Raw genomic sequence first — 22,560 nt, 5'->3', positions numbered from 1 at the left:
TTCTGCCCTGCTACGACTCTCACATTTCTCATGCCACACCACGGTCCCGTTGCTCAATGCAATGCCCAAATGCACTCTGATTTCGTCGCAGGCGAGCCCCAGACTACTGCTAGGGGCCATGATTATGTGCGTTTTGTTTAGACGTGAACTCTCCCAAATGGGCGGGATCATGGATTGCTTGCTGTCCTCCAGATGCTTTCCTTGGACCCTCCAAAAATCAGACTACCTAACATGCGAAAGTGTGTGTGACTCGATTTCCTCGTCAACCGAGGGGATCAAAAGAGGCAGTAAAGAAAGCCATCCTTCATCGCCCTCGGGATGACTCGCGACAAGCGACAGGAAAGGGATATCATCGATCAGAAAATGACAAAAACGCCGCCCAGCCCGTCCCGGTCCTGACATAAAATCTGTCCGCGGAACCCAAAAGTCTATGCCCTTTGCCGACCCATGCTGAATGAAGTAATGAAGGAAGAATTAGAGGAAATGAAAGCCGTCGTTATAGTTGTCGTGATATGTCCAGTTAGTGATGCGATCGACCTCGGCCGATGTCTCATGCAGCGGTGGGTGCCAAAGTTTTGTTTGACCCCATGTTATTGACATGCGGATGGGCTCCTCCCTTGTCCTGCCTCTACCAAGGCCCGACACGCACGGGCGCGCCGTAGGTGCCAGACATGAGCTGGTTGAGAATCGAATTCGGATCCGAGGATGGGTTTCCCGGCTGCTGTCCGTTCGAGGAGCCGCCATGCGCCATCCAGCTGACGCTCGTAGCCATCGCGTTCATCGCCGTGCCCATGCGTCCGCCCGAGATCTCGTGGTGTTTCGCCAGGGTCTGGTCCCAACCTCCCGTGTGCAGACTCAGACCGCCCCCGCGCTTGGCCGCCTCGTTGATGACCAGAGCCCAAGCCTTGGAAATCTCGTCGTATGCATTCTCCTTGTGGTGTCGGTACTGATGGGGCTCCCAGTCGGGGAGAGCGTGGATGATCTTGGTGGCGCCGTCCAGATATTGCAGCGAAACGGTGGTCTGGGTCTCGTTTGGTGGAAGGTACTGAGGAGTGAAATCGAGGAGAGCGTCGATGAGGGCGGTCATAGGGGCTTTGACGCGGTAGTAGGTGTAGTCGGGACTGGTCTCGCCGTAGGGAATGGCGGCTTTCATCTTCTCCTGGTACTCCTGCAAGACGCCGTGTGCAGCAGCAACGGTCGGGCGAGGGGCGCTGCTGACCACTTCCTGGCCGATGTCCGGGTGTCGCTCGCAGATTCGCTCGAGAACAGTTCGCAGAGCCGTCGGGTCCAGGGTTTCCAACAGTCGGGGGAGTGTGAGCGGTCGGCCGACCAACTCGTTGGAGCGAACCTTTTTTGAGGGTCGCTGGAGTTGTCTTGAAGATGTGGATGGGGAGCTTCGGGGAGACAAGGACATTTCGTCGCCGTCCTCGTCGGCCTTGCGCTTGCGGCTGGTGGCCATGTTGTGAAATGGGCTCACTGTTTAAGGGTTAGCGTCGGGATGCATGAGTCGTTGGGTTTCGGGCGAGCAAGAAATCGGCCTGCACTGGGCAGAAGTAAGGGAGGCAAATGAGAGCGGCGAGGGAATACTCACAAGAACGAGAGGGAGAAACACGGTTGGCTTCGTGAGGATGTTGGAAGAGAGGCGGTTGTGGCGATAGCAACACATTCATGTTTGGATTGATTCCGAGAGGATCGGGGGGTCGGAGCCGAGCGGGAGGTTTCCTGCTTTTTGACTCTGGATGACGACGACGCAACGACGACGACGACAACGGTCTAGGAGCGACCAGAATATGGGATCCTTTGAATGGTTTGAGGCTTCGGATGGTATCGTCGGGAAGGAAACGGAAGCTCGGGGAGGGGTTTTTGATTGATTGTGCGTGTTGTGTGTAGGTGAGAGAGTGAATGTGAGGGGAAAAGAGAAGCAGGATTTGGGCAAAGGGAAAGAAAGGACGATGGAGGCGACCGACCGGTGGGCTGGAGCGAGGGAGCGGGAATGTGAAGCGGAGAGAAGAAAAAAGAGGAGCTTTTCCCTCTTGAGCGCCGCTCTTCAGGCCTTGGACCTGCTGGACCTTGCACCTTTTCCCACCTCGCTCTGGGGTCTGAGGCGCCGGGTTTGTTGCTGCAACTGGATCACTGGACCACTGTGACCCAGCTAAGCAACGTGCGTTGGCCAGATTGCTATCCACCTATCCACTCTCATTGCAGAGTACTATGTACCCTACCCTTTAGTGTTTGGATGGCGAATGCCTAGGTACTGCGAAGAGGAGCGGGAGAAGTGGGCTGGGGCCGCCTGGGAGGTTTTCGGGAGAGACCAGAGACCCAGCACTGCAGCGCAACCGCTGTCATTGGACTGAGCCAGACCAGGAAGAACTCAGAGAGGGGGGTGCAGTGCCGCTGGGTCGGGCTGCTGCAAGCCGCCTGTAATATTAAACCGAAGCGGTCAAGGGCCCGATGGATGCCCTATGCCGAAACAGCAAGCTTGGGGAGGCCGCATTGCTTAGCCAGGTAGAGGTACATCCACTACCTAGTCATAGAGGAACCTCGCAAAGTTGTTGTGACCAGGGGCGGGAGGCCGGGATGGCGGCCATTGGCGGTTTCGCCTGGACGACTGGTGGGTCCCCATTCGTTAGGAATAATCCGCACGTGAGTGGATGATGGGGGGGCCACTAAGCCGACGGTGTTGGCGCCTCTGGCTGTTATGGCCTATTGTGGCTGCGATGTTGGCGGTGGTGGTAAGGGGCTTGACTCTGCTTATCGGAGCTAGGCACTTTCTTCTCCCTTTCGAATCCACAAAGCTGACTTGCAGTGCTTCTGCTGCCGCCTTCTTTTCAGCTACGCGTACTTCTCAGGTTTGTGGAGGTTGAGACGCTGCAGCTTTTGCTCGGGACCTGGCTTGGCAGAGCCGAACGGGCGTTGGTGGGCCGCTTAATCTTCAACTCAAAGCGGGTCCCGGGTCGCCCCCCTTCGCATCATCATCCATGAACATCGTCAACCCCTCTAACTCGTTAAAGTGCTAATATCCCCTGAGAAGAGAGCCTGGCGCTCCCTGGTTACAGGTGGACGCCCCTCATTGTCCTCGACAACAAGTGCTTAATTGGCACTTTTATTCATCACTTGCGTTACATCGAGCTACCCACGCGGCGTAATGCTTGTCTCTAACCGGATCAAAACAAGACAATCTCACTGTAAGCACGCCAAGTTCAAAGGGAGAGACAGAGTGAGAGGAGGGGTTTCAGTCACCGCATTTTCTTTTTCATGTTGGTAACTCGGTTGCACCTTAGTCATATATATCACTGTCAACGCAGCGAACAAATGCAGGGCGCCATTTTGGCCGAAATGCCAACCACCTCAGACACTCCGCAGAGTCAGCTTTTGCCGCCCCAAGATGCTGCCAAAGTACCGCTACATAGAATGGTACTTTCTGCTTGGCCCGGGCCCAACAAGGTAAACCTCGGTGAGCGTAGTCTCCGTAATTTTCCAAAATGGGGCTACCATGACCCACCGTTATCTTATCGGCTTATCGATTGTTGATTCCAATCCTAAAGCAAGGAAAAAAAAATTCGGGGCGAAGGGTGCAAGCGGCAAAGGGCCCCAATGCGAACGAGATTCTCACAGTCGCTTCCACCAGACATTCCGATCCTAGATTGACCGATTCTGGAACATCCCAGAACCCCCATTCCGCTCCTTACAATGGCCACTACCGAAGCGGAGAAGCCGTCCAAGGCGCCAAAGACCGAGGATGCGACGTCACAATCCCCCGAGTCCAAGAAGCGCAAGTCGGTCGCTGTCGAGGAGATCGAGGTCGACCTTGAGGCCCCCGAGCCCCCCTCAAAGCGCGCCAAACGTCTCCTGAAGAAGGGAAAGAAGCTGCCTCCCAAGGTCGACAGCGACGACGAGAAGGAGGCCAAAAAGAAGGAGAAGGAGGAGAAGGAACAGGCCGCCAAGGCCCGCTCCGAGCACGGCGTGTGGATCGGCAACCTGCCCTTCTTCGTCACCGCCGACGAGCTGCGCAAGTGGCTTATTGCCAACTCGGGCGAGATGATCACCGAGGAGTCCATCACGAGGCTGCATCTTCCGTCCACCAAGCAGGCAGGCCGCGACAAGCCCTCGAACAAGGGCTTTGCGTACGTTGACTTTAACGACGTTGCGCCCAAGGTCGCCGCCATCGCCCTGACCGAGGCTGAGCTGGGCCACCGCAAGCTTCTTATCAAGGACTCCAAGTCGTTTGAGGGCCGGCCAAAGAAGGAGGAGGAGACCGCCGCTGCGGCGGCGGCTGCGGCCAAGGAGGAGGTGCCCAAGAGCAGCAAAATCTTCATCGGCAACCTGAGCTTCAAGACGACCGACGACGACGTGTGGCAGCATTTCGAAAAGTGCGGGCAGATTGATTGGGTCAAGGTTGCGACCTTCGAGGACACGGGAAAGTGCAAGGGCTACGGCTGGGTCAAGTTCCGCGAGCCCGAGTCTGCCGGCTGGGCCGTTAAGGGCTTCGTGAAGATCAAGGAGGAGATTGAGACCGAGGACGACTTTGTAGAGTCCTCCAAGGACAAGGACGACGACGACGAGATGGAAGAGGAGAGAGATGAGGCCAAGGAGAAGAAGACGGCCGAGGAGCCGCGGTTCAAGATGAGGAAATGGTGGGTCAACAAGCTTCTCGGCCGCATGCTCAAGATCGAGCTCGCCGAGGACGACCAGACGCGGTACAAGAAGCGGTTTGGCAAGGACGCGCCCAAGAGGCAACAACAGCAGAATGGCGAGGGTGCCGAGGGTACCGAAGGTGCGCCGGCAGAAGAGAGGAAGCCGAGGGCCCCTCGGCCCCCGAGGACGGAGAAGCCGAAGCCTGCGGCGGGCGAGCTTAAGGCGCAGGACGATATCATGGTTGCGAGGTTGACCGGTGCGGCGGCGAAGCATACTGGTACCAAGATTACGTTTGACTAGCGAATTACACGCGTGTGTCGATTTTGAGCAACAAACCTGGAATTTGATCAAAGAACGTGATGTACGGCAACAATGAGAGTGAACTGTTCTGCTGAGGGGAGGTCTTTTAAGAGCCTTCTCTGGAGCAACGCATGGCTTACTTCTGGTAGACCGTGCTGTCCTTTTTCTTCTTCTTTTTTTTCTTTTGGCTCAGGCCGAACTGGGGTTGGACCTACCGTCAATATTGGAAGATTTACCCAAACAGAGCCCAATCTCTTGTAATGTCTAGGGTTTCGAAACTGAACGCTACACGGGGACCGAACCTCTTAACTAACTAAGATCCGTCCTCTGGAGATTTCAAGCCCGAGCAAATCAGCCCCTTAGAAGAAAGGGGCGCAAGAGAAACCCAGAAACATGGCATTAAAACCTTACACCCATGCGGCCCAGCAGATTCTCACCTGGCCGGCGAGAACCTGGTCAGTTGTATACCAAGAAGTAGCTTGTTCCGATATTCTTGATTTGGTTCGCATACTGAATGCAGAGATGCCTTTTCCCTGCCTGGAAAGACTGCTATGTCTCAGCCCTGCTAGTTCTGGCAGAAACCCCATCTAAAAGGGACAAATCCCTGACACAGATAAGATTTGGTAGAAGACCGTAGGCCTGATATGAGCCTTCTTGAACTGGCCTGACAATGTGAATATGAGCTCAACTTTACGAGTACAATCTACACATTATACAGGAGATTCGGCAAAGGACTAGGTTGAACTTGAGCGTCTGCAGGCTTTGATCCATGAGGTTGAAAGGAAAGTTGACGAGATGGACTGCTCTCTAGCGGAGTTCTCCCAAACACACTGGGTGACCAAAATGAATCAAGTGATAGGTGAGATTGAAGACCGGAAACTAACAAAAGAGGATGTTGAAGGAGCTAGGGATCTTGGTGTGATTTTGCAGGTTGAGAACACAGAAAAGATGGAAGAGGACGTTACTCAGTTGGCGTATTGGTTAAGTGTTTTGATGCTTTGATTGAATAGTGAAGGCTTGCATCGATTACCTGTTTAATTGCGCATGCAAGACTAAAATAGGGCATATTCTAAGCCAATTGCTCAAAATAGTCTTGTACACGTGTAAGGTGATCCAAACCAAGATGGCGGGATTGGAGATATGGAGTCAGTGGATCCGCAAGTTAACAACTTCCCGCGAGGTGCCCTCAGCCAATCCCAAAGGGTTTGATAGCAGCGTAGCCTAGATTAGTATTTTAGGAGCTACTTGCCAAAACAGAAGCTTCAGATACCGTCATATGTGATGCGTGACTCAATGGCATCAATAGTTCAATAGCTCAGGGCAGACGTGTGTCGTGGCATCTTCTGATGAAATAGCGTCGTGATCCGACTCCAGGATGCGGAGTAATTGATCAAGGGAGGAAAGTCAGTGGCAGCGTGGTTTAAGCTTTCGGCCTCAATTTTAATGCATTTATGGCGAGCCTCAATGCCTTCCCTTGCAGAATCGTTTCATGACTTCGTCTTCTCAGAAGCTTCCAATTCTCTCCCAGTCCTACACCCCATCCTATCAGCCCGTATCCAGTCTTGGGAGCCCATATCATATCACAAGCAACGACAAATCTACAAGAGAAATACAGCCATGGCTAATCGCGGCGCGACATGGGATCCCAAAGTCCATACTATCCGAGATTTGATGGAAGCAGGCAGCAAGAAGCCCCCTAAGATGTACAGGGACTACTACAACAAGGGTGCGATCTCCGCGATAACTCCAATTGTAATGCCCACCCTTCCGTGGTACAACTTAATGCGAGCCAAACGTCAAAACCGCGAAGCTCAATGAGGCAAGAGGGACCTCATCTTCTTGCCAAACTCGAAGAAGACGGGCTACATCTGTTACAATCCCCCTGGAAGGCCAGCCGACAGCTTGTTGACGGAGACTCTGTGCCATCTCAGCTCTCACCCCACTGCGGGGGAGGGATAGCTTCAGCACCCTGGCAGGCTAGGCCGATACAGAAGCATACTGCACAAGGACATTGCACCACAAGTGGGATGAGGTTCCTCGTCTCGAGTCCGAACTCACAAGGGTTTATCAGACGTGGGGAATGTACGATAAGGCTCTTCCCACGAGTTTGCGTTTTCAGTCGCTTCTCGTTAGGCGTCAGCTCCTTATCACAGAGGGAGTCATATCCTCCTTGTCCAACACGTGTCACAGATTCCAGCGTCCCCCAACCGTCTCGTCCAGGTCTAGAGCTTCTGAGCTTCAACGTCGCAAAGCGCAAGTCCATCGATTCTTATTCGGATTCATACGCTGAAGCCGGAATGGGAGATCTCACCGTCGAGCTCACCGCGCCCAATGGGCAGAAGTGGACTCAGCCAACTGGCCTCTTCATCAACAACGAATTTGTGCCCTCATCCACGGGACAAACCATTATCACTATTGACCCAGCGTAGGTCCAATATCCTGGCAACTTTTGCCTCCGATTGACGCATTATGCTAAACAAGAATGTTCTCCAGTACCGAAGAAGAAATCGTATCAGTGTACGCAGCCAACGCAAATGATGTCGACAAGGCAGTGAAGGCGGCAGCGGCAGCATTGAAGAACCCTGCGTGGAAAGGCCTCCCGGCTTCAGACAGGGGCATCCTCATGGCTCGCCTCGCCGACCTGATGGAATCGAATAGAGAGTTACTTGCAAGTATTGACGCCTGGGACAATGGTGAGTAGACGAGACATCTATGAGGAGGCAGTCGATTGGTGCGATTGTATACGTCATCATTGTTGATCGCATCCCGACCCAGGCAAGACTTATACTGAGGCGTTTACGAACGACCTGGTTGAGGCAATTGGCGTTATCCGCTATTACAGCGGTTGGTGCGATAAGATCTTCGGCCAGACCATCGCACTGCCAAACAAGCTTGCCTACATTATTCGGCAACCCGTTGGCGTCGTGGGTCAGATCATCCCGTGGAACTACCCTCTCTCCATGGCAACGTAAGTCTAGCCCGAGCTTCGCACGAGGTATCGTTCAACTGATACGTGCGCCACCACAGGTGGAAACTTGGCCCAGCTCTAGCCTGCGGAAACACAGTAGTCCTCAAGGCGGCTGAGCAGACCCCATTGAGTATCCTCGTTTTAGGCCGTCTCTTCAGGGAGGCTGGCTTTCCTCCAGGTGTTGTGAATTTCATCAACGGTCTGGGCAAGGATGCCGGTGCCGCCCTTGTCCAGGACCCCTTAGTGGACAAGGTCGCTTTCACGGGGTCAACGAGCACCGCAACGAACATCATGGAGATGGCGTCGGCGACATTGAAAAACATTACCCTCGAGACGGGTGGAAAGTCGCCTCTGTTGGTTTTCAACGACGCGGACCTCGAACAGGCTGTCAAGTGGTCGCATGTGGGCATCATGTCCAATCAGGGCCAAATCTGCACAGCCACGTCACGGATTCTTGTCCAACAGGACATTTATGAGACGTTCGTCAGCCAATTTGTTGAAGAAGTCCATAAGACAAGCAAGGTAGGCAACCAATGGGACCCCGAGACCTACCAAGGGCCGCAGGTCTCGAAGCAGCAATACGAGCGCATCCTATCCTACATTCAAATCGGCCTTGACGAGGGTGCAACGATCAGGACGGGAGGCGAAAGACCGGAGCATCTGAGCAAGGGGTACTATGTCTCCCCGACTGTCTTCACTGACGTCGAGAGCGACATGAGGATCTGGTGCGAAGAGATTTTTGGGCCCGTTGTCGTTATCCAGAAGTTTGGCGAGGAGGCCGAGGCGATTAGGATCGCCAACGACAGCGTGTATGGTTTGGGTGCGGCCGTCTTCACAACGAACCTGGAGAAGGCACATCGCGTTGCTTCCGAGATCGAGTCAGGCATGGTGTGGGTAAACAGTAGCCAGGACTGCGATCCCAGAGTTCCTTTTGGTGGCGTAAAGCAGAGCGGCATCGGACGAGAGCTTGGTGAGGCAGGTCTCGAAGCGTATAGCCAGATTAAGGCGGTCCACGTAAATGTGCGCAACAGACTATGATGGGGCTGTTGCAAGAGTCAGTGACAATGGGTGCTGATTGAGAATACGACCAGCAGCTGATTGTTGCTCCAATGGGGAGTAACGCTGGAAGGCCCGGGATCAAGCATCACTTTTCAAAGTGGCTTTCTTTCTTTTGGATTGTCGTTGATATGGCCGCCGATATGAAAACACACCTTCAGAAAACCAATCTACATGGCAAGATGACGCGATATCAAGCGCCATACGCCTGATCCCGGAGACTTCCCCGTCTCTTCGCTCAATTATTAATTAAACCCCGCAATCTCTCTCCTTGCTGACCTTACGTAACAATGTCAACGATCTCCGAGCGCGCTCATCGGTTTTCCGCACGCACCTCTCATAAGAGATAAGACCAGCTGTAACCGAGTCGCGGGGCGCAAGCATTGCCCCTCATCGTCAATATCGTGACAAGCACCCATCGTCACTAAGTATGTTCAGCAGCAGAAGCCGCCTCATCACAATATCAGTACTTATAAAAGACCCACTGCGTTATTGTCAACTTCATTTTACTACGTTAGGAGATTCAGCCAAAGCTCATCAATGGCTCAGAAGGATGAGCGTGTCGCAGGCGGTGAGTGCCATGATGATGATGATGATGATGATGATGATAGGAAGCCACGCTTTTGATGGCACACACCACTATTGATCGCAAGGCCAGGGATATCCTCTGACAGTGTTCCAGGAAAGCTTCTCAATTTCGGTGTGGTGGTTTTCCCGGCATTCCAAGCACTTGACGTCTTTGGGCCGCTGGATGCTTTGAACCTGCTAGCTAGGTCCTACAATATGAACCTGTACACTATTGCAGAAACCCTAGACCCGGTGTCAACCAAGCAAAACACCACACACAAGCCCGCGACCACTACCTCCGACTTCGGCCAGCGCATCGTGCCAACCCATACCTTCCAAACAGCCCCGCCTCTCGACGTCCTCATCGTCCCTGGCGGACAAGGCACGAGGTACCCAGGCATCAGTACCGCCATCAACTTTATCAGGGAAAGGTTCGACTCGCTACAGTACCTGCTCACCGTCTGCACTGGATCCGGTGTCGCGGCACGGGCTGGAGTTCTAGATGGGAGGCGAGCGACCACGAACAAGCTGTCGTGGGAGGAGACGATTGCGCTGCGGCCCGAGGTGGACTGGATTCACAAGGCGCGGTGGGTGCAGGATGGGCACGTTTGGACATCCTCGGGTATTAGTGCCGGCATTGACTTGACGTTTGCATGGATCGGAGCCGTCTATGGGAAAGATGTTGCCAAGAACATCGCTGACAGAATGGAGTACACACCGGTTGAAGATCCCAGCTGGGATCCCTTTGCCGACCTTTGGGATTCGAAGAAGTAGTCGAAAGGATTGGGTTTCGAAGCGTTTCTTGCTAGATGTTCTCAAAGTCAAGCTGTCAGATTAGCTATAGGCTGAATGAATGTTTCGGAAAGTTAGAAGTCAAATCGACATGAAGATATCATTTTATCTCACACGCGCAGGCTCGAGTATCTGGCGTGATATGTTGGTAGTGACTTATGTAGATTTTGCAAGTGTCTTTGTGATTTTCTTGCTCACTTTAGGCTTTCCCAGACTTTCCGGCCATCAAACCAGGTCTCTTTCACGTTTGCCTCCAAGAGATTATCTGCACCCCACTGCATGTCCACAACAATGAAGTCTGCGAGCTTCCCTACATCCAGGCTTCCTACTCGTCCTTCTGCGAACACACTGCAAGCTGCACCATAAGTTGCAGCCGTGACAGACTCGCAGAGACCCAGCCGAAAACCTTCGTTGACGGTACTCTTGTAAGCAGGATCGCGTGCCGAGCGTCTCGTAGCCGCAACGTACAGGTTACGCAACGGCGCCCAAGGTGAAGTTGGACTATCACTACCAATCGCCATCAGGGCCCCAGAGTCAGCGAACTCGCGATAGGCAAAGGCTCTCTGGCAACGCTCTTCTCCCAACAACCGAGGCCATTCTGTAAGAATGGCCGGGTCGGCATGCAAGGGCTGAATAGATGCCGTGAGCCCCAACTTTCCAAGTCGTTTTGCGTCTTCAGGTGCTGCGAGCTCCAGGTGCTCGATACGGTGCCGTCGTCCCGGAGTGGTGTTGTTTTCAATGGCGTCGATGGCCATTTTGATTGCAGCGTCCCCAATCGCATGGAGTGCAACTTGAAGCCCACCAGCGTCTGCTTTTTTGACGACAGGTTCCAAGTATCTAGGCTCCCAGATCGGCGGTGGACTGCCTCCGGGTGCGTATGGATGAGAAAGGAATGCAGTGCAGGCGTCGATAATGCCATCGCAAATGACCTTGATCCCGACGATCCGAAGATCCGGGGTTGTGCTAGCGTTGTACTTCCGGCTCAACTCAATGGCTCTTCGGACCTGCGCCGAATTAGCCTCAAAATCCGTGTTCGGCTTTATCAGCCAATGTGCAGCCACGCGCAATGAAAGATCTGGCCGCCTTTCTCGAAGAGTGACAAGGGCATCCCATGCTTCTTCGTCCATGGCCATCTCCACGACTCCCGTGTAGCCTGCAGCGTTGTACTCCTCAATAGCCGTGTGTATTGCCTTGATACGCTCTTCCTTGGGATATGAGCATGCCTGATATGGCCAGACGATGGACATCATCGCGCCTTCATCCAAGACACCCGAGGGCTTTCCATTGGCGTCGCGATAGATACGACCGCCTGCTGGGTTGGGCATATCGGCAACCCCAAGCTTTTCCAAAGCTGCCGAGTTGCACCAACATGAATGCAGGGAACTGGCGTCGACGAAGATAGGCCGCGGGTCAATGTCGTCCAGCAAAGCTGCTGTCACTCCATCGGGCGTCATAGAGTGCATCCAGCCTTTGCAGAGAATAGTGGGCAACTCAGGATTTGCCTCTGCATAAGACCTGATAGCTGACCGTATATCTTCCAGCGTTTTGCAATGGACTAGATCCAACTTGCGCAGAGATTGGCCTAGGAGCAAGAGGTGCATGTGTCCATCGACGAAACCCGGGAGGATGATACATTGATGCAGATCATGAACTTCGAAGTCATCCAGATCTTTGGGCTTTACTTTGCTCTCTTGCCCAATGGCGGCAATCTTCCCATCCATTACCAACATACTGTTAGCGAAGCTCGGTTCAGCATTGAAGCCGGTCCCAGCTGCAGCCAAGAACTTTCCATTCCGGAAAAAAGAAATTGGGGCCATTATAACCCAGTACTCAATCAAAATGTTGAAACTTTGAGTATTGACCTGTTACACAACGTTAGCTTTCTGGGTATTATGCAAAAGCTGGGGCGTGTTATCAACAAGCAATTGATGTATTAGGACAACAACCAACCCCCTTTGAGGTCGCTTTTTGGGTCAAAAGAGCATGATTAGCCAGGCAGTTGGGAACAACAAATCGGTATTGGTGCTGTGCCTCATTTGTACCTGAGTGTGTGAGCCTTTGTGGAACCCCTCACATCCCAGTGCTCGTAATAGAAGTCGCTAGTACATACAGAGCTGACTTGTCGCCGCCTAGTCTTCGACACGACCTCCCATCCCAGTTGAGCCAGCTCCGTCGAGGTCCTTGAATGGTTAAAAGTGGACCCGCACTCTCTTCGACCTTCCTTCCCAATTTGCTATGCGCTGGGGCCAACTTGGTCGTATTGCTAGTGCGAACACCGGATCTTCCTAACTTCCCCCATCGGTGTTTTCCTGCCTCCCCTTCGTCTCTGAAACCCTTCTGATGAGAACAAAACGCCAATACGCTCTTGAGCACTTAGGTGAGGTTTTATTTCAACTCCAAATGTCTTGAACTATTGCATCTGAAGTAGTACCCGGTGGTAGCAGGAACATTGGAAGCAAGTATCCCATCGCGCGTTAAATGACGCTGGGTGCTGGAATAACGACATCACCCGACCGTACGATATGCACGACTCAAGGACACGCATGATGGAAGAGGGCACAAACTGTAAAATCGGCCTTCGGTTATCCTAACGAGGGGATCAAAGTATGCTCATGCCGAGCTGACTCAAGGACGTACGAGATCAAATAACATCTCATGTACGAAAGCCAAGTCTTGTAGTTAGGAAGATAACCACGGACAATACATCTTTGGTCCATGCCGTTCGTTGAGCATACTGTTTGCTTATCCAAAGGATCGGCAACAGACAAAGTTGTTATGAAGAAACCTGAGAGATAGCCACATATAGTACTCACGCTACCTATCTCGCTCATTGAGGGCATAACAGTGCTTTGCTTAAAACAGCTCTAGCCATATGGGCTTGTAGGCGAAAAAAATCAGAGGTGTGGTCTGGTACTATTAGCACCGAATAGTAATGCATAGCACTTGGAGTTGTAATTTAGAGGTTTCTGGAAATACAATTAGAATCACCGGGTCACAAATGGCACTAATCTCTGCGTCAGAGAGACAACGTCCTGTATCGTAACATTGCATCGAATAGTTCAGCGCTTGCCAACAGCCAAACGCACTGAAACAGCCCGCAAAGCCCGTTGACACACTGTTTAGCCACTATCATAGGGAGCTAGCAGACCTGAGATACGGGCTGACGGTAAAACGCTTCGAGGTTGTTATTGCGGAGTCAAAGGCCAAGAAAGTCGTCGAAGGCAAAAGTGTGAGGATATTAAGACGTGGTGTATCATCCATGCGGATATCCTGCCTAATTGGGTGTTGTGCTATACGATACTATTTGATTCAACGACTTCAAGAATGTGCCTCTCGATGACGTGGCAAAGATCGATGAGTGTCTCAAATTTTCATGGACTAGCATTATATAGACCACGTACTGTATGGCACAGTCCAATCTTTTGCATCGCCTGGAGCCTGAGACATACATTTCCATATGTAGATACCCTCCAGTGTAAGACAAGGAGCTAAGACTCTTAGTCTTTAGTATCTTTCCATTATCCATTGTCGTCGATCGTCACTGCTGATGGCCTCTAGATTTTTCATCTCTTCTTCCTTGACCGTGATGTATCTCTCGACCAAGTCTTCCCCTAGCACCTCATTCATGACGTCGTCCGTCCGCAAAGCTTTGAGGGCTTCGGGCAGTCCTGATGGGAGCATCTGCTCTACACCCAATTCCTTTCTGTCGTTAGGCGTCAACGATGCAGGGTCAACTTCGCAGTCGCCCCAGGACAGCTTCTCCCTTTGTCCAAATCCGTGGGTGCCCGCGCCGAGAAGAGCAGCTATCGCTAGGTAAGGATTGGCAAGGCCATCCATGCACTTGATCTCCCAATGGCTGTCTTCGATCTTGCGTAGGGGTGTCTCCCGGTTCTGTGTGCCCCAAGTAACCCACCGACCGCCAGCCCAGGCCCCGTCTTGAACCCTCTCATAACTGGCCGGGTTACTGTAAGTGAGGGCGTTGATGGCTCGAAGATGCTTCAATATACCGGCATAGAATGGACCGTACGTCTCAGGCTTCGAGCCGCCGGCCGAGGTGATTGACATGTGTACATGAGCTGCCGTGCCGCAAGATGTCGGGAACGGTTTGGGATGGAGAGTCATTCTGTATCCCTCGGCAGTGGCGATGCTAGAGATAACCTCGCGGACGTACAAAAGGGTGTCTATTGCTTCCAGCGGCGGGGCGTGCGGGAGAATGACCTCGAATTGGCCAGCTGCGCTCTCGGGATGTACCTGTTCGATGTAGATGCCTTTCGCATCCAATTCAGCAACGGCCCTCTCAATGACCTTGATGAAAACTGGGTGATCCATCATGCGGGAAGTTGACCAAGCATGCCCGTCGTTGCTGAGAGTTCTATACTTCTCAAAGGAGTTGCCCACGCGCTCGAGAAGAACCAGTTCGATTTCGAATCCGATGTGGAAGGTCAACCCATGTCGAGCAGCAACTTCAACTACTCGCTGAAGCAAAGATCGCGGACAAAATGACACCGAAGATCCATCTTGCTCTCTGAAATCACCGAAGACGCTGATATGACCGTCTCTCGGTCCTTCTTGCAGTGAGGTGAAGTCTGGATGAAGTCGGTATTCTCCTGTGCCAGATGCTCCTGGGACAACACGATCATTCTGCAGGAGACCAAGACTGGCCTTGGTAATGCCGAGCGAGAAGTCTCCATCTTCGTTCAAGACGGAGAGAACCTTCCGCATCGGTACAGCACGAGCTCGTGATGTGGCCGTCATATCGTTCCAATAGACACGAAGGTACTGTGGCGGCTGCTTTCCGTCTAAGAAAGCCTCGAGGATGTCGAGGTCACTTCGTCCGGACAGCCTTCTTGGATTGATGATTGACTCATCAAAGCTAAACTCAAACCCCAAGTGGTAAACATGATTCGAGTTATTGAAGAGAATATCTTTCACAAGTTGAGTGCCTTCTCGCCAAGTCATATGTCCTTTACGAGCATACTCGCACAGAACCTGGGGCAAATCAGCCAGTGGACAAATGCATGATGCAGAGGGAATGGTACATACCTTTTCCAAAACTTCTCTGACTTGGAGTATGGCGAGGAGGTAAGTTTCTGGGAACCAATGCCCGTCAGTGCTCCAAAGAATCTTTGACCAGGGACACAACTCAAGAATCTGCCTCAGAGCAGTTTCCTGACCGTCTCGACTCAGGAAAGGAAAAATTTCTCCGATGTCGGCGTAAACGTTAGAATAAACGCAGGCCAGGTAACCGGCCTCTCTCACAAAGGGATAGCTGGCGTGAAGCAGGACGATAGGTACTGTAGGATATTGACGGATGAACTCCTGAAGATGAGATGGGGATGCAGAGGTGAGAGTAATGTCGTTGTCACCCAGACCAGTATGGAATTGAATTGGTTTCTTGCCGGTACCCGTGGCGTTCCTGATAAGGCATGCAAGTCTGTGAACTAAATACTCGTTCAACCCTTGGTGGTTGACACGTGTGAATGCCTTATCGGTTCCTTGTGTGTGATTCGTGTGAATCGCTTCGAAGGCTTTTCTAGCAGCGCCGGCATCCGGACGCCTGGGAATTGCAAGTCCAGTTCTGTAGCAGATGACAGACTTGAAGCCAACGACCTCCGGGTCGGCGATGGCTTCCGCGATCCTGTGATCAAACACCTTCAGTGCCTTTTCGAATGCAGTACCAGCATCTTTAGCGTTTCTTGCCGCTGACTCATCCTTCGGCAGGTGATCGTTAATGATTTCAGCGGCGATCTTTTCGATGCGGACAATTCTCTTAGCCGGGCTTCGTGTGACGTCGCTGAAGTATGAGTAGGGATAGACCGCATCCTCTCCATCCAGCCCATCATCGACAAGAACAGATTCAATGCCATTCAGACATTCAGCGACCCAAGAGTCGTAGTCTTCAATCCGCTTCGCCTCAATGGCGTTGACAACGGCCTCCCAACTAGGCTCACACCCGAGCACCTTGGCCAGCTGCTTTACAGCTCGCAAATGAGCTAAGCTGGTCAATGAGGCGTGTATCGCATCTCCGTGGGCCTCAGTGGTGATAGAAAGAAGTGGATAACGCCCAATGGCGTCGAGATCCAGTAAAGGATGAGCATGGTTATCGATGATGCGCGTTGTTTGGATAGTGTGGCTAAGGAGTGCCTGGCCGGTCAGCTTTGCAGGATCCATCTTCGCGGAGAAAGACCACCAGAGGGCAAAAGCAGCTAAGGTTGAGAGGTTCCTGATAGCCTTTCAACCACAAGTAGATGGGCGAGCCCCGTGGCATTTGGTCTCTAGCCTGGAGGTTTGGTTGCGTAGGTGTGATGATGCACCTTTTCGGGAGGGAGAGAGGGGTAGGTGATTGAGGAGCGAATGACGTGAGACATTGTCGCTTCCTGTCGTGCCGCGCCGATTGGCGACTAAGAGAGTCAATGTTTTGGTTTCTGAATTGACAATGCCGTTCATTTTTGATAAGCGAGGTGTGATTGGGCACAGGATTCGGGGCCGCGGAGTTGACTGTAGCTCGTGATTCCTAAGCATGCGTAATAATCGGATGTCCGTTTGGGTTCATTGGCCCCAATTTTTTGTCAAATGAAATTTTGAGCATGACCGAAATCAATCAGTCTTTCGATGTGCACCACACTTTCTGCCGTGGCGTTGATGAATATCTGTCCAACAGGATGATTCCAGTGTTCAGCTCCACTTGCCCTGGCCATGACAGATGAAATCAGACGGGGTTTTTTATTACAGTTCCACGGAGTTAACCCGTCACTCAATTCTTCGACTGCATTGCAAAGCGAGCGATAAACAAAATTCGTCTGAATGAGAAATCATCTACGCAAAGTGGACTGGCGGAAGCAATCCCCGTAGTCAGTAGTTTTGGAAGTGTGGATCATGCGATTTGTATCTTGGTAGAAGTGATGGCTGTAAGAAGAGCGTTCAGACTTCCAAGAGATTTTCTATTTAGTCCCCAAGGGCCCTCTTCCTTCAATCCAGTGGTATTAGATTATCGCTTCCTTTCTTTATCTTCCCCAACTTTCTCAAAATGTCATCAGAATCCTTGCCTGTTATTAAGCTGGTACCATCTCCCTTAGGTACTCCGGAGTTCGAGGCCACACGCCGAACGCTCATCGAGGAGTTTTCAGCCAAGGTGCCGCAAGAATACCACATTTCATCAATTATTGACCCGCCGCCTCAGAATGTCATCCATGTCCCGCGAGAATCAGGCATCCTATCTGAAGATGAAATCGACATCACGGAAAAGTTCGACGCCTTCGGTTTAGCTGCCGCTATTGCAGAGAAGAGATTCACTGCTGTTGCGGTTGCTACAGCATTCGCTAAGAGAGCCATCATTGCCCACCAACTCACATGTTGTCTGACGGAATGGTTCATGGACGAAGCCATTGACCAGGCCAAGGTCCTTGACGAACATTTTGCGAAGACAGGGCAGACGGTCGGCCCCTTGCACGGCGTACCGATCAGCGTCAAGGAGATGATCCCTATAGCTGGCCATTATTCGTCTTTGGGCTTTCTGGTCACTCGCCACAGAGATGACACAGACAGCCAAATGATAGCTATTTTGCGCAAAGCTGGTGCAGTATTCTACTGCAAGACGGCTCAGCCTCAAGGTGTCATGCACTTGGAGACCGTCTCCCTCTATGGCCGTGTACTCAACCCGTTCAACCTCAACCTAACAGCTGGCGGGTCAACCGGAGGTGCAGCTGCGCTCCTGGCCCTGCGTGGCTCTGTTCTCAGCATCGGCACAGACATTGGCGGTAGTATCAGGGCACCGGCAAGCTTTTGCGGCCTCTACGGCTTCAAACCTACATCGTATACACTCCCGATGAAGAATTTTGCCGGACCTGGCGGGTTTTCCGCCGAGCTCAACATTCTCGGATCGACTGGACCTCTTGGTGTTTCTTTGAGAGACATGGACTTTTTTGTGTCCGTTTTGAAGGCAGCTGAACCGCATCTGGAGGACCCGCGCCTTATTCCGATCCCTTGGAGAGGTCTGAACATACAACGAACGAAAGCACCACTAAAAGTCGGCTTCATGATGAACGATGGGGTCATTGTACCTCAGCCGCCGGTGACTAGGGCTCTCAACTGGGCCCGCGATAGATTGAGCAACTTCTCAACCTTTGAAGTCAAAAATGTTGCGCCGTACCGCGCCGAAGAGGCGCTTCGTAACATTCAATTGGCATTCTTCCCCGACGGAGGCAAACAAGCCAAGGAAGCTTTGGCAACGACTGGGGAACCCATGCTCCCACTCACCAAATCCATCATCAAAGACGCCGAAACAATTGGGCAAGATCTGGATGCAGCGGGCGTTCTGCGCCAACGAGTCGCTCGAGACAACTTCAGATGCGATTTCGCAGCTCACTGGAACAAGCTAGACGTTGACGTAGTCATTTGTCCTGCTTATGTTGGTCCTGCATGCGTGCATGAGACCGGCTTTTTCTGGAATTACACTGCTTTGTGGAACTATGTCGACTACCCAGGCATCGTCGTCCCCACACCGATCAAGGCTCTGAGAAGAGGGACTGAGAGCTACGCTACTGCTGATGCGGTGCCACTGAGTGATCGAGACAAGCTGGTCAGGAAGTTGTGGGCCGAAGGCGATTTCGAGGGTGCCCCAATAGGCATCCAGATAGTGGCGCGAAAGTACCATGACAATGACCTCTTCGCGGCCTTACGAGCGATGGAAGTTCCTTTAGGACTTCAGTGAAGAATCATGATGACGCAGACTTTAATATTCTGCAAATAGATAGATTTTTCATATTTGTCATGCAAAGTCAACATTTTTCTCTTTAACTGTTATTTCTCATGAAAACTAAATGACAAACGTAGCTGTTGGAACAGGGGTAGTTGTGGCATGTGCTCGTAAATCGGTAGATAAATCAAGACTCAGCTTCGCACGGATGTAGCATGGATATGACACGGGATGTAAAGCTATCTGGGGGCTAAGAGTGAGACATTGAGACACTTGATATTGGCGAGTTACGTCTTATGATCACTGCCCTTAAAATTTACACATCACATAGTTTAAGGTCACGCTTGCCAGCCCACTCCTCTCGTGGACAAAGTAGGTTAGCGAATCCACAAACTGAAAAAGACGTTTCGATCACTTGCAAGTTTCACTACCGAGTTGAATTGATGGGCTGCGGGTAAGAAGAGTTGAATCAGTGTTGTTGTACTGAGTAGCAAATGTTGCTTCGTTAAAACATCTTGCCTGTCTAAGTTGAGTTTGTCTATCCCAACTTCATTAATGTGGCGTAACAAGCCAGCCAAAACAATTTCGAGAGCTCGGTTATCTCTCTACGCGTCCTCGCGAGAAGACGTAGAGTAAGTCATAAAATCCCAATTATACAGGGTATCAACAAATTGTAGGGTCAAACGTCCGTCGCTCAATGCTATCCTTTACATCGCCCTCCCACTCAGAAAACCAGTGATTCATGTCCTCATTTCTCGTTTCTAGCCTCCTCTTCGTCTGAACGCAGAGTCATTTCTGTACTGCTCGAAGAGGAAGGCATGGAGACTGTGTCGTTTGGTACCGCCGGAGCCTTGGCGACAGCGGCAACCATCTTCTCAGCATCGGCACATCGTTTTCGGATAGAGAAGACTGCTCCTACATGACCCACAAGCCACCAGGAGAAGAGCACAGGCAATGCGATACGCGTCTCGTCAGCGCAGCCAGTCCATGCCTGCACCAAAAGGGAGTAGATCTCGCGCGCCGGTAGAGCATAGCCGATCCTGTAGAAACCGGCCATAATTTCGAAAGGGAAGACGCAGCTTGCCACATTGGTGAGCATCCAGGTTAAAAAGAAGAATGGAACAGCTGCCATGGGCAAGAATGATCCGATCAGGGATTCCAACACCTGCCACTGCACGTCCATGTAGAGCCAATACACTAGCAACGTCTTGCCGAACTGCAAGCCGCCAACAGGCCAGTTTTCCCTGAATGCCCAGAGATAACCAGTCACTGTAACAGCAGTGAGAAACCCGTAGATTTTGCCGATGCCAAAACGAAGCAGCCAGACGTCACGGACTCTCGCCTTGGCCAGGAGACCGGAGCTCATGCCAGTGCCGTTCAGCGCCAGGATGTAGAAGAACTGGGCCAAAGTTGGAACGATGACGTTGACTGTGTTGAAAAAGACGCGGCTGGCTTGCGTCTGGACGCCAATGAGATCGGGGGTGGACGAAATTGGGTTTAGATATGCGGTGACGGCGGCCGGGTTGGTTGTGTTCAAGGACTGGAGGGCGGACGTGCCATTAGGTGATTGATAGTAGAAACCTCTCGATGCGGCCACGACCTTTTGCATATTGCTTGCGAGCACGGAGTCGGCGATCGCAGGGTATCGAGCCTGGTTGTATGTGTAGGTGACGGAGTCGGCGGCATCGTAGGCAATGTTCGAGGTTCCGCTAATGGCGCTGGTGAGCTTCTGCGATGCGCCTTCGTGGACGTAGATCGCTCCCCAGTAGTCTCCCTTACAGACAGCGTTCTTCACCGCCGCTGGTGTTGAATATTCTGAAGCCGAACCGAACTCAATCGTAGGGAAGTTTGCTGCTTGCAGACTCTTAGATGCACCTGCGATTGCCGAACCAATAGCACCTCCATCAAGGTCTACGGCGAGAATCTTGAGGGCATGAGTGCGCTTTCCTTGTTCAAAGGTTGCACCGAAGAGATATGACATGTTAGCCAGAACCAAGACGAGGATCATTATCGAAGCAACGACGAGTGGTATGAAAAGGGCTTTGCGCTGGCCACCGTCCCATTTTGAAAGGGGCGTACGTGCTGGGGAGCCCGAGCCCGGCATCGTTATTTGTGCTGTTGGAAAGGTATCGATTTGCAAGCGTTGAAAAGCGGTTGAGGTTGTTGAGCTGGGACTCTACGACGGAAGTCTGAAGGATGATTACTTTCCTTCAGACTTGGACTAAAAGGGGGGGAAGCTAATAATATGCGAAGGAGGGCGAACTGATGGGGTGACTTGAACGATGATCATTTAAATTGAAGGTCCCACGTTGCTCTTTTGCATTGAGCGGGACCTAGATAAAGGAGGATCCATTGGTTCAAGAACGCGGAAACCGGCGGTTAGGAACGAGATTTCCACCAGGCTCGGGTATCCTTCGGGTGCATTACTCGTCATCGTCCAACAGTGCGACTCTTCCAGGCACGATTACCTCCGAGATTCTTCTCACATTTTAGAGCCCATGTCGGGGGTAAGTCCGAATTGCGAGGGCCGAATGCGCCTCGTGGCCCCTTAACATGGAAGAATCCGCGATGCAAGTGGGTTGGCTGGGTTTGGTGTGGTCGAAAAGTCTTCCGATGCGCCGGGGCGTAGGAAGGTCCCCTAGCATCTAATGTAATACGAACCCAGTACCACACGGCAAATCGGCGCTTATGTTCGCCGTGCTGGCGGACGACTTTCCTTTGTCCGCCGTCTCTCCGGCATGTTCGTCCGGTCCGTTCCTCCATTCATCAGCCGAACCCCTCTGTGCCTGTACCAAAAATCCAATGTCTCCCCACCGTTACCGCTTTCGGTGTGGTTCGCATCTTGAAGATCAACAAAGCTGGGGGTGTCATCCCAACTTGTACCAGCTTCGGGCTAATTACCTAAACCACACATTCAAAATCAGCCAGTAGTGCACAGACAGCTGTCACCCTTACAGGTCTCGTGGTATTCTTAACGCACAAGCGTATTTCTAATCAGGCGGGCTTGCCCAGTCGCGCGAGCTTGAGAATCATTTGTGCAAGAAGTTCGGGATGCACGCGATAAGAGAACGCTTAGATGCCCAAGACGATAGCTAAGGCGTGCCCTTCGAGGGTAGCACACCGCAAAATACAATACTGGAATATGCGAGTCTCGCTGATCAGTATAGGGTTGCTATGATGACGCGTGCGTCTGCAGTTGGGCTCGGGTAGCGAAGTGCCCATTCGGTCCCGTCTAACTGGTCTACTCCGTGAAGGTCTGGCGCTTGGAATGCAGCAGGATTCCCAAATTGATTGCACTAGACCCCGACCCATGCATGAATCGGTAAGCACGCTAAGCCACACGGCGACGACGGACAAAACCATCTCCTTCTTTCTGCGCCTCACCTGTACTTGTTTTCCAGCTTGATCGCCCGACTATGCCAAGATCGCGAGCATCCAACCAACATCTCACGCTATCTCCGCAAATCCCGCTCCGAACCAGAAAAAAGGGATTGCGTAAGCTCCAGTGGCCGGACTATGGTCCGCACGTCCGAGGATCATCCGGCAG

The 22,560-nt window shown here is 52.2% G+C and overlaps 8 protein-coding genes across 8 annotated transcripts; 4 read left to right on the top strand and 4 right to left on the bottom strand.

Moving 5' to 3' along the window:
* Positions 1–628: 628 nt before the first annotated feature.
* Positions 629–1,670, bottom strand: ColSpa_05210 (tetracenomycin polyketide synthesis O-methyltransferase TcmP; the record flags this gene model as incomplete). Its single annotated transcript, XM_049271422.1, has 2 exons — positions 629–1,476; positions 1,613–1,670. 2 exons carry the CDS (start codon positions 1,668–1,670, stop codon positions 629–631), a joined length of 906 nt encoding a protein of 301 aa, XP_049127379.1.
* A 2,020-nt stretch (positions 1,671–3,690) lies between these two features.
* On the top strand, positions 3,691–4,935 carry ColSpa_05209 (nucleolar protein 13; the record flags this gene model as incomplete). The annotated part of the gene is made up of 1 exon (XM_049271421.1): positions 3,691–4,935. The coding sequence occupies one exon, from the start codon at positions 3,691–3,693 to the stop codon at positions 4,933–4,935; it is 1,245 nt and encodes a 414-aa protein (XP_049127378.1).
* A 2,297-nt stretch (positions 4,936–7,232) lies between these two features.
* On the top strand, positions 7,233–8,941 carry ColSpa_05208 (putative aldehyde dehydrogenase-like protein; the record flags this gene model as incomplete). The annotated part of the gene is made up of 4 exons (XM_049271420.1): positions 7,233–7,360; positions 7,429–7,628; positions 7,711–7,903; positions 7,963–8,941. 4 exons carry the CDS (start codon positions 7,233–7,235, stop codon positions 8,939–8,941), a joined length of 1,500 nt encoding a protein of 499 aa, XP_049127377.1.
* A 558-nt stretch (positions 8,942–9,499) lies between these two features.
* Positions 9,500–10,300, top strand: ColSpa_05207 (isonitrile hydratase; the record flags this gene model as incomplete). The annotated part of the gene is made up of 2 exons (XM_049271419.1): positions 9,500–9,530; positions 9,642–10,300. 2 exons carry the CDS (start codon positions 9,500–9,502, stop codon positions 10,298–10,300), a joined length of 690 nt encoding a protein of 229 aa, XP_049127376.1.
* A 212-nt stretch (positions 10,301–10,512) lies between these two features.
* Positions 10,513–12,039, bottom strand: ColSpa_05206 (putative amidohydrolase YtcJ; the record flags this gene model as incomplete). The annotated part of the gene is made up of 1 exon (XM_049271418.1): positions 10,513–12,039. One exon carries the CDS (start codon positions 12,037–12,039, stop codon positions 10,513–10,515), a length of 1,527 nt encoding a protein of 508 aa, XP_049127375.1.
* A 1,783-nt stretch (positions 12,040–13,822) lies between these two features.
* Positions 13,823–16,489, bottom strand: ColSpa_05205 (protein fluG; the record flags this gene model as incomplete). The annotated part of the gene is made up of 2 exons (XM_049271417.1): positions 13,823–15,307; positions 15,362–16,489. 2 exons carry the CDS (start codon positions 16,487–16,489, stop codon positions 13,823–13,825), a joined length of 2,613 nt encoding a protein of 870 aa, XP_049127374.1.
* Positions 16,490–17,345: 856 nt separating this feature from the next.
* On the top strand, positions 17,346–19,028 carry ColSpa_05204 (putative amidase; the record flags this gene model as incomplete). The annotated part of the gene is made up of 1 exon (XM_049271416.1): positions 17,346–19,028. The coding sequence occupies one exon, from the start codon at positions 17,346–17,348 to the stop codon at positions 19,026–19,028; it is 1,683 nt and encodes a 560-aa protein (XP_049127373.1).
* A 733-nt stretch (positions 19,029–19,761) lies between these two features.
* On the bottom strand, positions 19,762–21,117 carry ColSpa_05203 (uncharacterized protein; the record flags this gene model as incomplete). Its single annotated transcript, XM_049271415.1, has 1 exon — positions 19,762–21,117. One exon carries the CDS (start codon positions 21,115–21,117, stop codon positions 19,762–19,764), a length of 1,356 nt encoding a protein of 451 aa, XP_049127372.1.
* Positions 21,118–22,560: the final 1,443 nt, after the last annotated feature.

The sequence above is a fragment of the Colletotrichum spaethianum genome (genome assembly GCF_022836535.1).
Source record: "Colletotrichum spaethianum MAFF 239500 DNA, contig11, whole genome shotgun sequence".
Classification (NCBI taxonomy): Eukaryota; Fungi; Ascomycota; class Sordariomycetes; order Glomerellales; family Glomerellaceae; genus Colletotrichum; species Colletotrichum spaethianum.
The sequence above is the reverse complement of the archived record's forward strand: the minus strand, read 5'-3'. Positions and strand labels throughout refer to the sequence as shown.